At 44.0% G+C, this 16,668-nt stretch overlaps 1 protein-coding gene across 3 annotated transcripts in view; it reads left to right on the top strand.

Annotated features, from left to right (window-relative positions):
* Nucleotides 1-16,668, top strand: part of DST (dystonin) — a 1,528,317-nt gene that overhangs the window by 1,301,195 nt on the left and 210,454 nt on the right. For all 3 annotated transcript variants that reach the window (XM_086926448.1, XM_086926449.1, XM_086926451.1), the window contains one exon: nucleotides 14,333-14,503. In XM_086926448.1, the coding sequence (XP_086782574.1) occupies nucleotides 14,333-14,503 (171 nt within the window). The remainder of the gene's footprint in view (nucleotides 1-14,332; nucleotides 14,504-16,668) is intronic.

Here is a 16,668-nt window from a genome sequence, read left to right as displayed (position 1 = left end):
AGTGCTAAGTGATTTACTGTGCTAGTTATACTAAAATGTCACCTAGTTCAATTATATATATATATATATATATATATATATATATATATATATATATATATATATATATATATATATATATATATATATATATATATATATATATATATATATATATATATATTCACTGAAAAAACCATTGGTTATAGACCATATATAGTTAGGGATTAGCCTTTTCAAAACCTTATTTTACTCACACAAAACCATTGAAATTTCATATATAGTTAGTTCCACTAACTATATATCGCGCACCCGCAATCCACTGCTGATGATGTCACATATTACATCATTCATGACATGGTTAGTGACATCACTGATGACATCACTGATGACATCTCAAATGACATCACTGATGACATCACTGATGACAACAGCCAGTGACTGTATGTTTCTGTAAAGTTAAAATATGTCTTACATATTGAAGAATGAGTGGATGTATAAGTGTCTGGATGAAGGATTTAGTAGGTGCATGACTGACTGTATGAGTGAGTGATTAAATGTGTCTCACTGAGTGCATGGGTTAGTGACTAAACTGTTTTAATTTGTGCATCATTATATCTGTTGTTCTACAAACTGCTACATATGTTGATCAGTAGCTATATGAGTAACTGTATGGGTTATTCATTGGTTGTCCAAGTATTTGTATGGGAAACTGAGTGTGTGTGTATGGGTGGCTGGGAGGTGTGTGACTCTGTACATAGATGTGTGAGTAGTTGATTCACTATATGTATGGGTTCAAAAGTGCATGTGGAAACAACTGTATGGGCGGTTGACTGTGCATGAGTGTATTAGTGAGTGAATGGATATCTCAGTGCTACATGTCAAAGTAAGTACATATGTAAAACACAGTACATGTGAGAGTTGACATATATAAATAACTGTGCATAAGAGCCAGTGAATGTGTGAGTGGCTGTATGGATCATTGTGATCATGTATCAGGGATTGTATAAGAGAGTAAAGTAAATGTGTTAGTATATGTTTGAATAAGTAAGGTGTGTATAACTGTATAGTTGAGAAAATGGAGGTGTGATTGATTTTTTGCATAACTGACTAGGTGTGTGAGTAACTCCATGGATGAGTGACAGTCTGTGACTGTCTATTTACACTGATTGTATCTAAGGTTATATTAGAGTCTGAAGAGGTTCATGGTATTATCACATGAATGATATCATCAGTGATGTGATCAGTCATGTCAAATGAGATGTTATCAGTGATTTTATCAGTGATGTCATTTGAGATGTCATCAATGATGTCATTTGGGATGTCATCAGTGATGTCATTTGAGATGTCATCAGTGATGTCATCAGTGATGTCACTAACCATGTCATGAATGATGTAATATGTGACATCATCAGCAGTGGATTGCGGGTGCGCGATATATAGTTAGTGGAACTAACTATATATGAAATTTCAATGGTTTTGTGTGAGTAAAATAAGGTTTTGAAAAGGCTAATCCCTAACTATATATGGTCTATAACCAATGGTTTTTTCAGTGAATTTTCAAGGTTTTGTAAATGCAAATTCCTAACTATATATGGCCTATAACCTATGGTTTTTTCAGTGAATTTCATTGGTTTTTTAATAGCAAATATCAAAAGCTGTAAAATGTCAAGTATGTGATAGGTAAAAACTTTTTCGTGTTTATGCACGCTGATGTGCTTTGAACGCTGCCCCCCTCCCCTCTTTTCTCTTAGTAGTACTCTCTCTTTGCAGATAGTGAAGAGTAGTTAACGCAGGCCTTTACCCCCGTTGTAATCCGTCGTGCCTGCTTGTCTCTCCATTTGATTGATTGTTATCCAAGCATTTACTGTTTTACAATTGATTCTCTTTGGTTCATTCTCTATTTACTAACGAGCACAAAGTCGCAATACTCTGTTTAGTCTTTGCAGATAGTGAAAAATCATGAAAAATCGTGTAAAAAAATAAAAGTAATCGAGCAAAATCAGTAGGCTACTAATTGGATCTCTTTTTGACCTCGCTAAAATAGAAATATTACGAACAACCCTTCATGAGAAATACGAAAATAGTGAGATGAACTGAGCTCCACACCATGAGGGCTGCAAGACAGCTCGGCTCCGTCACCCACCCCGCCCAAAATAACGACAAACCCTATGCAAATATTAAAAATATAGACAACACACCAGCAAAGAAACAGGGTAAAACATTTTATTAAATAACTATTTACATAACTATTTTATACTTTTTATTGCCCGATCCGGCTAGCTCAATCGATCGAGCATGAAACTCATGCACTCTGATAGCAAGCGTTGCTACTGATGCTATGCAGACCAAAACTGGTTTTCAGTTTGTACATTTTTCTAGATTTTTCCATCCAAGGTTGGTTGACTTTGTAGAACGATGGCTTCAGATTTTCAACATACGGTGTGGTGGCGCGGACTGGGAGGGGGCGCTTTGCTCCTTCCCCCTCCCCAAGTAAGATTTTCATACGTGAAAGTACGTTAATGGTTTTGGTCCCTGAGTTGCTTCAATGTCACTGCCATTCTCAAATGGCATAAGTTCTGGATGTTGGGTGCCATAGTTCAGAGTTCTGAGCAGCGCTTGTAACACTGTCTGAAGCTTATTTCCACCTACTGCAGCTTCACTATTCTCAAAGTAAGTGAGTGTCGTTTGTGGACCTGACTGCATTTGAAAACAATGTGATATGTTACCTTCCTAAACCGCTTGACGGAGGCCCCCGAGGGGTGGTGTGATGGCCATGGACTCGGAGAAGACGCTTGGCTCCGACCCCCTCTCCAAGTCTTATAGCACCGGTGTAGCCTGAGATCGCCCCCGACATAGGCGGCCGGCTCCCGGGGTCCGGCGGAACTTTTTGCCTTTTGATGACTCTTCTATTCTGGACCTTGTCCCACAATCCGTTTGACCTGAAGACACGCTGTAGTGGGGCGCCCCTTTACCGTTTTAGTTGCCATTCCGCCCGCTTTTGCTACACTGTGCCTCTTCCGCCATTCAGCTGTTTACCGCCCGCTCTTGCGACTACAGCGTCTCGCTCACCATGTAGTTGAGTTGCTCCCGCTCTTGCGATGCAACGATAAGCGACTGCCACAGGACTCTCAAAATGGCGGCCGGCTCTTCAGATTTGGGCGTGGTCCACTAAAATGGCCCTGGGACACCTTGGAACTCGGACGCTTCCCTGATAGGGCTTGGGTCCCATTCTCGAAAGCGTCCCCTCAGCCGTGAAGATTCTACAAAAGTCTTGGGGGCCCCCGACTCCCGCAGGCTTCTGGTGGGGAGCGACTGCCATGTTTGCTCGTGGAATGGCCACGATGGACCTACGAGATGGTAGTGCTCTCATGCTGACGCCAGCTTTAGTCTGAAACATCCAGAAACACTGTAGACTACCAATTCGATCAGTTCCGGTAGCGCCCCAACATGACCCAGTAGAGAAGAACTTGCCCTCCCCTCTTTGACTGATGGTTCTTGTTGCCTGTCCCCTCTGTTGTCATTTTACAGAACTTTTTGGACTGCTTAAAGGAGTTGTGTTCCGAACGCTGGTTGGTGGAGACATTTTAACTATATTCTTGACCTACGTTGTCGCGTAATGCGTTATATGACACGCCGCGTTAGCGCACCCGGAAGTAATCCGGGGCGCGGCGCGCAGCGCGTAACGTAAGCATAACAGGTCATGTGACTTGTTAATAAAACTTTTTATTGGTTCATTTTACTTTTGTTATTTTAATAATGAAAAGCTTCGTCATATGACCTAAAAAATACGCTTTTTATTGATTTCAAACTTTTTTTAAAAAAACATATATGTTATAATATTCCAGGCTAATGTACTTTCCCAGAAAATTTACAACTGTCCTGCAAGTAAAATATATTCCTGTTTCGAGAAAAAGGGCGTTTCTTCGTTCCATGACGGAGCCGTTGAGTAAAAGAGACTCGGCCTGCTGTCTTAGTCGCCGATACGCCTGATTATCAGATTCTTATCGATCACTTTATGTTGCAGGAGTGGAAAACACAACTGCCCTTGACCATTTATCTTTACTGCGTTCCTACATATTATACCTTTTATCCGTCATGTAATTGGACTGCTTTATTTCACTTGCCTTTTACTGATTCGAAAACAGTGACTAAAAGTAAAAACTTTACCAATGTAAATACTACTACCATGTTTTGTTTTAAAAACCTTTATTGTGAAAATGTCAGTATACAAATACGGGCCTATAACCACGTGTGCCGGCCACGGAGCAAACTGAAATCGTATATGATGAGGAGACATTTACATTATAGAGGAACGTAACGAACGAGCCATTAGGTTGCAAGAACTAAGGTGTCTAACAGTTTCGGAATCGGTGGACGTACATTTTGTAATTAAAATACGACAGGGCCACTTACAAAAAAGTTATCTAGATATACATTTGCGTGCAAGTACCATGGGTGACGTTAATTCGAACTTTCAATAGTACAGTAATCAATAACACATCAGAACTTAATATCAATAGGGATGTCGAAATATTCAATCAATTCTCGTCCCCGCCCGCCATGAGCATCAAAACTGCATTCATATCTCGTGATATCAAGGTTGTTCAACCAGTACACAACAATGAGTTACGAGTCCCATTTATACCGGCGCCATTTTGGGCGAGGCCGGGCAGGTCCAAGATATAGTCAAAATGTCTCCACCAACCATCGGCCAGACCAGAACCCCTTTCGGCCCTTTATGCTACAAGATGGTGTCTTCCATTCAGAAAATATTGTTGGCAGCATTTTGAAAGGAAACATAAACAGCCGTTCTCCTAGTGAGTCTCACATTGTTACATTTAGGAAGAATGTTGAAGAGTAGTATGTGGAAAATCTGAAGCCATTTTTCTACAAACTCTCAATCAGCCTTGGATGGAAAAAAAATCCTGAAGAATGTACAAACTGAAAACCAATTTTTGTCTGTATAGCATCAACAGCAACGCTTGAGTCAGCTTTGTGTCAAGCCGCCATTTTGATTCAATCAATAACGTCCCCCTGCACACATTCAGGGACCTGGTCATGTCTTCAGATGAAACGGATTGTGGGACAAGAAGCAAAAAGGAAAAGGAAAAAAGTTCCGTCGGACCTCGGGAGCCGGCCGCCTATGTCATGTGCGACCTTTGGCCACACCAGGGCAATAGTGAAGCTGCAGCAGGTGCAAATAAGCTTCAGACAGTCTTACAAGCACTGCTCAGAACTCTCAACTATGGCACTCAACATCCAGGACTTGCCATTCGGATCTTGGCGCCTTGTGCTGGTTCCGACCTATTCACACATCGGTCCACTACTGACATCACCTCATAAGCCAACGGGGCACCCCACGCCGACTTTCGGCGCAGCATTGTAGGATGGCCACACCAGTGCGGCAACTTGCTGGACACCACCTCGGTGCCATCCGGATCTCGGCGCGTTCGAGTCACTGTACCGCAAGAGCGGGAGAAACTCAGCTGGACACGCCGTCTTTCGGCGCAGCATTGTAGGATGGCCACACCAGTGCGGCAACTTGTTGGACACCACCTCGGTGCCATCCGGATCTCGGCGCGTTCGAGTCACTGTACCGCAAGAATGACCGCAACTCAGCTGGACACGCCGTCTTTCGGCGCAGCATTGTAGGATGGCCACACCAGTGCGGCAATTTGCTGGACACCACCTCGGTGCCATCCGGATCTCGGCGCGTTGTGCTGCCTTCGGCCTACTGTAGCCGCAAGTGCGGACGCAACTCAGTTGGACGGCGAGTGAAACGCTAAGGGGCGCCGCACTGCAGCCGAGGAGCCTCCATCTTGGGGGAGACGCACAGCCCCCACTGACTGACGCGACCTCACAGGCCAACGGGGCGCCCCACGCCGACTTTCGGCGCAGCATTGTAGGATAGCCACACCAGTGCAGCAACTTGCTGGACACTAACTCGGTGCCATCCGGATCTCGGCACGTTGTGCTGCCTTCGGCCTATTCGCACATCGGTCCGCTACTGACGCCGCCTCACGTGCCAACGGATTTTCTACGCTTTTTGTAGCCCTATGCCGCATAACAGGTCATGTGACTTGTTTATAAAACTTTTCATTGGTTCATTTTACTTTTGGTTTCCTAAAGATGGAAGGCTTGGTCATATGACCTAAAAATAACACTTTTCATTGGTTTAGAACATTTTTTTTCCCAAACGATGAAAGCCCCACCTTGTTTCTGGATGATTCAGACTGAAGCTGGCGTCAGCATGAGAGCACCACCATCTCGTGACTCCGTCGTGGTCATTCCGCGAGCAATCATGGCAGCCGCTCCCCACCGGAAGCCTGCAGGAGTCGAGGGCCCCCAAGACTTTTGTAGAATCTTCACGGCTGAGGGGACGCTTTCGAGAATGGAGCCCAAGCCATTTTAGTGGACCAGGCCCAAAACCGAAGAGCCGTCCGCCATTTTAAGAGTCATGTGGCAGCCGCCTATCGCTGCACTGCAAGAGTGGGAGCAACTCAACAACATGGTGAGCGAGACGCTGTAGCCGCAAGAGCGGGCGCAACTCAGCTGGATGGCCGCCACCTGGGGAGGCCGGTTCACGCCGCCTCCCCCACGCCCCCTCCCGGGCCGCCCCACGCCAATTTTCGGAGCAGCATTGTAGGATACCAAAACCAGTGCGGCAGTTTACTGGACATCACCTGGGTGCCATCAACATCTCAGCGCGTTCTGCTGCCTTGGGACTATTCGCACAACAGACCGCTACTGACGAGGCCTCCCTCCGCACCACCCTGGACGCCCCACGCTGTTTTTCTTTGCTGCATTGTAGGATCCCAAAAACCAGTGCGGCACCCAGGTGACATCACCTGGGTGCCGTCCAGAACTCAGCACGTTGTGCTGCCTTGGGACTATTCGCACAAAAGACAGCTTCTGACCATTGTTGCTTTTTTTTGTCAAAAATGTTTAAATGTTTTTACAGTTTTTGTTCCGTTCGTTATATTTAAAAGTTAATAAAGTTTTATAATCCTACTTTGTTGGAGTGTTATATATAACGGGTGAATGGGGCCTTGAATTGGGTTATTGTCATGTGTGGGCTTTGCAAGTGTACTGCTACAGGATCGGACATTTCAAACTCAAATGCACGTTCTTTTTCTTACCTTTCCGAAGCATGGAGCGCAATAGCAGGCAGAGAAAGGGTGATGCAAGTGTTGAACACTGCCTGGCCTGGAAGTTGCTGGCAGTGCTCCCCCCCCCCCCCCGCCCGCTCCTGAAAGAGGACACACACACACCGCCGCCCCGAGTACTTCACAGATCTTTAAAAGACCATGCGCTTGTTCATGAGGCTTAAATGGTTTATCACCCCTTCTAGAACCCCTGCATCGACCCTCTGACGTTTCCTGGAAAAATTACCACGTAACACAATACCAAGCCCTGTCAGCTGAAACCCCCGAGGAATCGTGGGGCATATTATCAAGGGGGTTTATCTCCGCTTTTTTGGCTTTAAAAGCCAAGAAAGCGGAGATAAAATGATCTCCCTATTACCAAGCTGTCGCTAACGCCAGTTAGTGACAGCTAAAAGGAGATAGCGACCATCTTGGGCCCCGCTTTGCATGTCAGTGATATTTATCACTAATGACATGCAAAGTGGGCGTGCCAAGATGTTAGCGACTGGAAACAGTCCCTAACATCGCTATCTCCTATTACCAACTTTTGGAGATATTCGCGCTAAGCGCGAATATCTCCAAAAGCTAACACCTGACCTGAGCAGTTCTTAGCCATGTTATCCAATGGGAGGTGGATAACATGGCTAAGAGCATTTGCTCGATAATGCATGAATATCGCTGACTTTTCAGCGATATTCATGCATTGCGGCCGTTTTTTATCGCATTTGCGATAAACCTTGCTAATAGCAAGGTTTATCTGCGATAAAAATCGCCGATGTGCGGCGATAATTTTTGTCTCTAAACAAGTTAGAGACAAAAATTATCGCTAGTTGTTGGTAATATGCCCCCGGGTTTTTGCTTGCAGAAATCGGGAGGCGGGAGACTAGCACTGAAATCAGTAGTCTCACGCCTGAATCGGGAGGGTTGGCATGTCTGGATTCTCTACAGCTGGGGCCATAAACTACATCGGCAGGGCTAGGTGATAGCCTGGGACCGGCCTGGCATCTAAAATGGCTGCCGTGCACGACAAAATTGTGGCATTGGAAAAAAGGCAAGATGGCGCAGACAATGTTTATCAATAAGGATTCATTTATAACAAAATATTTTATCGCACTGACAAATTGGTGGTCAACACTTCCTGATTTCCATCGAATCGAACGTTAACAGACGTCACGCAGCAAAAAAAAAAAAAAGCTCACGCACAGCCGCTGGAAGACATGTATCAACATATATGAGCCTCCTCAGCCACCCTCAGAAAACATAAGGGATTAGGATACGTCTCCCGCACCCCCTTATACCTAGTAATTTAATTAAAACGAAGCACAAAATGGTCTCCCGCACCCCCTTATACCTAGTAATTTAATTAAAACGAAGCACAAAATGGCGAATTCCCGTTTCGCTACCAGTTTGCGGCCCAGTTCGCGGCCCGGGAAGCGCTTCTACCGTGAAAAATATATATTTTTTTATTTTCCCCACGGGACCCTTTAATAACCCCAACAACATTCCTAGGGGGTCAAGAGGGGTATACCTTGCCCCCTTTCATTAAATTCCCCCTTCGTTTTTCACCTCTTCTTCTCTCTCGATCCTACCGAGAGATAAGATGGCGGCCGCTCCGGACTGTTTAGAATGTTGACAGACACCGGGGAGCCAATCAGCTTTGCATCGCAAAGTTCCGTTTCGCGAAAAGTAAGCGGACCGGAGCGCAGCCCGGAGCGCTGTTACAGATATATATCTTGTTTTGAACGTTAATTTCTCAAAATCCACTGGAGCACATATATTGAGACCTAGCAAAGGCACATCGGGCTAACAGTCCCTACAATTTTGCCAAGTTTCGTGCAAATCCATTCAGCCGTTCGAGCTAAAAGTGAGGCCAAAGGCCCTATGGAAATTAACATGGGAAAAACGCGTTTTGGGACCCCCCTTTTTTCTCGGCCCCCCCTTGACGAAACCCCCCCAAATTTTTAGGGGCTGCTCAGAAACAAAATGTGCCATTTTCCAGAAAATGTCAGCCGATTCCGTCCACAAACGCCAAAGTTATTAGACATAGAATTTTCAAAAATCCCATAGGGAAAAAATCCTAACTATATATACCTACTGGCGACACGCCAGTAGGTAATATATATATATATATATATATATATATATATATATATATATATATATATATATATATATATATATATATATATATATATATATATATATATATATATATATATATATATATATATATATATACACACACACAATCCTGTTTAAAAAATGTTTTCTTGATTGAGAGACCCCCAACCCTCTATTTTTTTACATTACCACCCTATTTCTTTAACACCGACCTCCTAAACTCACCCACCCCTAAACCCTAAAAATACCCTTACCACCCTATTCCCTCACTCACCCCAAACCCTCACACCCCCTCACCACCCTGTACTCTTACCCACCCCTAAACCTTAAAATCACCCTTAATACCCTATACCCTTACCACCCCTAAACCTTAAAAGCACCTGTACTGCTCTATTTCCTTACCCACCCTAAACCCTAAAAATACCATTACCCACCCCTGAAACCTAAAATCACCCTTAACACCCAATATCCTTACCCACTCCTTAACACAAAATACGCCTTTACCACCTATACCCTTACTTACCCCTAATCCCTGAAATCACCCTTAGCATTCCATACCCTTACCCTCTCCTAAACCCTAAAACATCCTTACCACCCAATTCCTTTACCCACCCCTAATCTCTAGAAACACACCTGATATCACACCTGATATCGCTACTGACACCTAAACCCTAAAAACGCTCTTATCTAACATACACTTATCTGATCTATACTTACCATTTCGTTGTAAAGGCATGTGTGGTAAAGGCATATGTGTGTTAATGGAAATGCATGGTAATTGCTGCATTGTAAAACTTGTTGCCCTAGAAAGCTTGTTTTATAATTATTTTATTTATTTATTTATTTTGATTTTGACATAGCCTAGATCAAATTTGGTCCCAAAACATATCCTTGGCTATTAAGTCTATCATTCCCGTTGTTTGGTCGGATCATTATCTGATCAACTTCACTATGACCACCGGGAGAAGTAGAAATCCCCTGCCTAAGCCAGGAGGAAAAACTAGAAGATGGAAGAATGTTGATGTCCCTGCTTTTATTGGTTCATTAACTTCCTCCCTTCCCCCGCCTGATCAGGACATCGATAAGATGGAAGAAGCTTTCTCAGGGTGGTTACTCCAGGCAGCGGACGCTCACGCCCCCTGTACCTACTTCCCACGCTCTCGCCCCAATGATGCCCACAGGTGGTTCACACCTTTACTGAAAACCCACAAACTGGAAGTCCGCCAACTGGAGCGAAAGTGGCGCACAGCCTACTTAGAACAAGATAGGGCTAACTATCGCAAGGCTCGCAAAAATTACCAAAAGCTTCTTTTAAAACACAAAACCGACTATTTTTCGGAAAAAATTCTTAAGGCTCATAATCAATCCAAAGAACTGTTCAACATTGTGGAAGATCTCAGCACCAATGACAGAACCTCCCTCCCGACAGCTCCCACTCAAGAACTTTGCAACTCATTAAACTCCTTTTTCTTTGACAAAATCTGCACCATTAAACAAAACATTCCTACCACTCAGCCTCCCCTTTTATTTGCAGACACCTTTTATAATCCTGTTACCCTTGACTCCTACCCCCCCATTGAAAACGCTAACTTATCTAAACTTCTTTCTAAGATCAAATCCGGCTCCCCTGATGACATCTGCCCCCCTTACATCCTGAAAGAAGTGGGTACCAGCATCCCTGAGGGCCTACTTCCCATGCTGAATGACTCACTTACTCAGGGTAAAGTTCCAAACAACTTTAAAAAAGCCCTCCTTATCCCCCTCATAAAAAAGGCTGGAGCCAATCCATTAGACCCACTCAATTACAGGCCTATATCCTTGCTGCCATACTGCGCCAATCTTTTGGAGTCTCATGTATGTGACAGCATCTCCACATTCCTGGAAAACTCGGAGTATCTCGCACCTAATCAGGCCGGTTTCCGCCCTTGCCATTCTACTGAGGCGGTCATCCTCTCGGTGCAGAATACCCTGAGGCGGAATGCGGATGAAGGGATCCATCAGGCTCTGGTGCTCTTAGACCTCTCTGCTGCTTTCGACACGGTCGACTATACCATCTTGGTCGACCGTGTCGAACAGGCGGGCCTCAGGGGCCCTGCGCTGAGCTGGATCCGTTCATTTATCACCGACCGAACTCAATCGGTCAGACTGGCCTCCTTCACGGCTCCCACCATATCTACCGTCTGTGGAGTACCTCAAGGCTCTTCATTGTCTCCTCTGCTTTTTAATCTGTATCTACGCCCTCTTTTGTATTCCCTCAGGCACGCTAAGGTCACCATTTTCAATTATGCCGACGATTTGCAGCTCATCTTCCCTTTGAACACCAAGGACTCTGTGGTAGAATTCCAAAACACCATGTCCCACATTTTGAGTTGGATGAGCTGCAATCACTTGAAACTTAACCCAGGCAAGACCGACTGGTCTTGCCTGGACAGAGCACCCTCAGCTGGAACCCCAGTTTCTGGCCCCCCTGCATGGGTACCCCCCCATCCAAATCATCCTCGGTTAAGAGCCTTGGTATATTCATTAGTGAGGATCTCTCCCTGAAAAAACAAGTTGGAGCTGTTGTTTCCTCCAGTTTCTTTCAGCTGAAGAAAATAAAAAAAATCGCCCGCTTCTTCTCCCAAGCTGCCCTCACTCAGATCGTCATCTCCCTGGTTTTGTCCAGATTGGACTTTTCCAACAGTCTATACCTTGGGCTCCAAACTGGAGAGCTTAAACGCCTCCAGCTGGTTCAAAACCAGGCAGCTAGACTTCTTCTCAACATTCCTAGAAGGCAATCCGTCAGACCTGGCTTGAAACAGCTGCATTGGCTCCCGGTTGAGCAACGCGTGGCCTTCAAAGCGGGGTGTATTCTTTTCAAGTCTTTACACGACATTGGTCCCATTTTCATCAGAGACCTATTTAAAAAATACAGCCCCTCTCGCAACCTCCGGTCTGCTCATAAAGCCCTTCTGACTATCCCTCCTTATAAGAAGAAGCGTCTCGGAGGCAGCTGCTTTGACCACCTTGCAGCTGCCCTCTGGAACTCTTTCCCTCTTCATCTGAAACTTAGTGATAACATCCTCAGCTTCAGACACTCTCTGAAGACCTGGCTCTTCTCCCAGGCGCATCACTAAGCTGCCTTACCTCCACCTACCGATGGCCACGCCTGTTCCTTCCTACAGCGCCATGAAGCCTCCGGGCGTAGGAGCGCTTAACAAATGTCAAATAACATTAACATTAACATTTGAAAGTTTTATATAGCGCGGACAAGATCCTTGCAGATATCAGAGCGCTTTACAAAGAGAAGTACATGAGGGAGCATGGTTAAACAGATAAATCAATAAGTACAAATTGGTGGCTACTAAGCCCAAACATGAGTACAAAGTAGTGCAGCTAGGTGGTTACAAAGCTAAACATGTGAGTAATAGATAGTTAATACACATAATCAAAAGGGTCAAAAATGTAGTATAGATCGGTGCAGAGTACTAACAGTGATCAAGATAGTAGTTCAGGTGTATTTAGCCATGAGGATAGCTTTTACTTCCTTTTTAAAGAGTGTGGTGGAAGAGATAAGCCTGGTTTCGGTCGGGAGAGAGTTCCAGATCCTAGGCGCCATTCCCGAGAAGGAGCGCTTATATGTTTTTTCCTTCCGGAATCTTCGAAGTTTCAACAGAAGATTGTTTGTGCCTCTGGTGGTTCTAGCTCCTCCAGAGATTGTCAGTTTCTGAGCGAGGTATCCGGGTGAGTTTAGATGTACCGCCTTGTGTGTCATGCAGGCGATTTTCAGATGTATTCTAGCTTCAAATGGCAGCCAGTTCAGGGATATCAAGTCAGGGGTAATATGGGACTGTTTTTTGACCCAGTGATGAGTCTCGCTGCAGCGTTTAGAGAAGCTCTTAGGGGTGCGGTTGTAGTTAGGGGGAGTCCGCAGAGGGCGATGCTGCCGTATTCAATTCGAGGTATGACTAGTGCTTGTACTGCCGTTTGGAAGTCTTTGGCTGGGAGGTAGGGTTTAAGTTTCCTCAGAGTGTTGATCTGGAAGTTTGCTCCCTTTGTTGCCTTGCTGATATGTTGCTGCATGTTCAGATTGGTGTCGAGTGTTATGCCTAGGGATTTTGCTGAGTCCACGATGGTGGGTTGGACATTGAGTGCAGTTAGGTCTTTAAGCCAAATTTGAGTGGTGGAGACCTTCGCTGGAGGTGAGATCAGAAGGAACTCTGTTTTCAGGGCATTGAGTTTGAGATGATTGTCGGCCAGCCAGGATTGGGTGCTTCTGATCGTTGAGTTCAGGAGCACGATGTCCTTGGGGGACTGTAATTTGAGATAAAGTTGGGTGTCATCTGCGTACATGTGAAAGTGTACATTGGATGCTTGTAGCAAGGTAGTGAGCGGTTCCATGACTAGGTTGAACAGAGTTGGGGATAGAGAGGATCCTTGGGGGACACCTAGCGTTACGGGTATTGGCGAGGACATCAGGTTGTTGCTCTTGAATTTCTGCGACCTGTTGTGAAGAAAGGAGGTGAACCACTTGAGAACAGTTCCAGATAAGCCCATTCTTGTGTTTAGAAGCTCTAGTAGCTTCTCATGTTTAACAGTATCAAATGCTGAAGAGAGATCAAGGAGGATGAGGAGGCAGGTGTCGTTTTGGTCTAGCATTTGAAGTGCGTCGTCAATTATGTGAGTCATAGCCGTTTCTGTGCTGTGCCCTGCTCGGAAGCCTGACTGGTGCGGGTTGAGGAGATCAAATTGTTCAATGTGTTTAATATCTCTGGTTCCCAAAGCAGGCATATGTCAGAGACGTTATGGTAAGGTGAGGCAGTGACTATATGGTATGGAACGGATGTCCCATGCCACTGCCTGTGATGAGTACGATTTGCAATGATGCATTTGTTATCAATGTTATCGACAAAATGTGACCAATACTGATGATAAAACTCATCGCATAACGCCTGCATCATGTCCATAGATGGTCATAACATGCCATTGTTCAGCTGAATTTGCTCTCAAGTTTGTCACGGGTTTCGATGACGTCTATAAACTTTGTGCATTATGTTAGCCTGTTTACATATTTTAAAACTTTTGCTTATGTTCTTCGACTTTAGGTTGCTCAGCGAGCAGCTCAGCTGCAAGAGGCGCTTCTCCACTGTGGCAGGTTCCAGGATGCTCTGGAATCTTTGCTTTGCTGGCTAACGGACACAGAAGAACTCATAGCAAACCAGAAACCACCATCTGCTGAGTTTAAAGTTGTGAAAGCACAGATCCAAGAACAAAAAGTAAGCCATCATTCTTTCATTTTAATCCTAGGTTGAAATGTTTTCTACACAGCATGTTGGCCGTTGTCTTCAAGCTAACACTGTATAGTCATGTTATTAATGTATGTAACTCTGTCAGCAACATCACATCTCTAAAGAGTCTGCGTAACACAAAATCTAGAAGTGTCAGGGTACATTACGCACCTACTCAAATAGTAGGTGCGTAATCGAGAGATTGTGGTTTCTTACAATTCTCCAAAACAGGATTTCAAACATCTGGAGACCATAGCACAGATGCCAGTTCGAAATACAGATAGCATCATCCTGGACATTTCATTAAATCCGGTGACACAAGTCTTTTCAACAATTTGTATCAGGGTTAAAACAGCAGGAGTGAAGAACACACTCCAGTATTTTAGAAGGATCGAGACATTTGTTTCAGTGGGGAAAACCATTTCCGAGTCTGAAACCCTCAAATAAACAAAGGGCTAGATGTAGATAATTTAGATTTACCGATTGGAAAATATAGAATTTTACCGATTCGGTATTTTCGAATCAGTAAATGCAATGTAGGTAATTATTCGGTAAAAAATACCCAATCGTTAAGATTCGGTATTTACCTAATCGGTAATTACCGATTCAGTATTTGCCATTCATTCCTATGGGCCTGGAGGTCCATAGGAATGAATGTCAATTACCGAATCGGTAATTACCTATTCGGTAAAATTGGAAAAAAGTCAAGGGTGGCAGGGTGTCACTTTGACACCCTGCTGCACCCCGATTAGTGCTTGTGTGCACATGTGGCACACATACATGCCCATGTCTGTCACATGGCACAGGTATAAATGCACATATTTGCATTTACATAGGAATACGTTATTTACCACCAACTAATAGTTGGTGGTAAATAACGAATCCTTAAAGCCCAGAAGCACTGTTTACAGAACTTCCTACATCTCATTTACCAATTCAGTAAATACCGAATCGGTAAATGATGCTTCGGTAAATACCGAATCGGTAAATACCGATTCGTTATTTACCAAATCGGTAAAAAAGCCTCTTACATAGGAAAAGTCTATTACCGGTCGGAAACGGACGAATTCGGCCGTTAACGACTGGTAATAGCCTACCTACATCTGGCCCTTAAGTTCCTTTGCACTTTCCACCATTATCTGCCAGTTCACTCAAGCCCCTCTGGAGGATTAGGAGTATGCTTGGAAATCTATAATTTCCTAGATTTTGGTTTGTTCTAATATAGGGTTTTGTGAATCAGCAGGGGAGAGGAATTGCTTGATGCAGTCCAATGATGAACTTTCAATGTTTGGAACTCCTTGGCAATGTTACAGAGTAATGCTAAGCACAACCCTGTAACAACCACACACTCTGGGATCTTCAAAAGATTTTGCACGTAGTTCCCAACTCTGGACAGAGATGTAAAGTTCTTCCAGTAGGAAATGCCATGAAATGTATAAGTATTCAAATTGCAAGCAGAGGTCTATTTTTGTAAATTAGGCCGTAGCTATTCAAAGGAGAATTAGTTAAAACTATCCAAACTAGATTCTAACGTTGCCAGTGTTGACTTTAGTATCTTCACCATGTATAGAATTGATGGTGCACAGATATAATTGTTTTTCCTTTGACCTAGTGTACCCCATCTAAGATGACTTGCCTGGTTAGGTTTTATGATTTGCCTGTAATTTTCATTTGCTTTGAATATATTAGGTGGACAAATAAAGGCACCCAAATTATGTTTTCAAATTATACATCAATTATTTATGTAATTATTTATATATTTATAAAGCGCAAACTGTCACCAAAGAAGGTATCCAAGCGTTGTCTATCAGAAGAAGTATCCAGTCATGAGAAGGAACGTTAGTTTTTTTTTTTAGAGCCAAGTATTCAATGCTTTCCTGAAAGCATAAAGGTTGCTAGTAGAAAACACTAGCCGCCTGCACAGAAAAATATCTGCGGCAACTTGAGTCTTCTTGAAAATAGAACCTTCACAAGGTTGGCACTGGCTGAGTGTAAAAATGGAGGTGGATTATAACGTTGTAGTTAATGTTGGAGAGGATATGATACAACATGATGAAAGGCTCTTGGCGCAATACAAAGATATTTATACTGTGCTCTTTTGGCCACTAGGAGCCAATGTATAGAGCGCATAGCAGCGATGGTATAGAATTGAT

The sequence above is a fragment of the Lissotriton vulgaris genome, chromosome 6 (genome assembly GCF_964263255.1).
Source record: "Lissotriton vulgaris chromosome 6, aLisVul1.2, whole genome shotgun sequence".
NCBI classification, from domain to species: domain Eukaryota; kingdom Metazoa; phylum Chordata; class Amphibia; order Caudata; family Salamandridae; genus Lissotriton; species Lissotriton vulgaris.
Note: the sequence above shows the minus strand (reverse complement) of the source record. Positions and strands in the feature narration are given on the sequence as shown.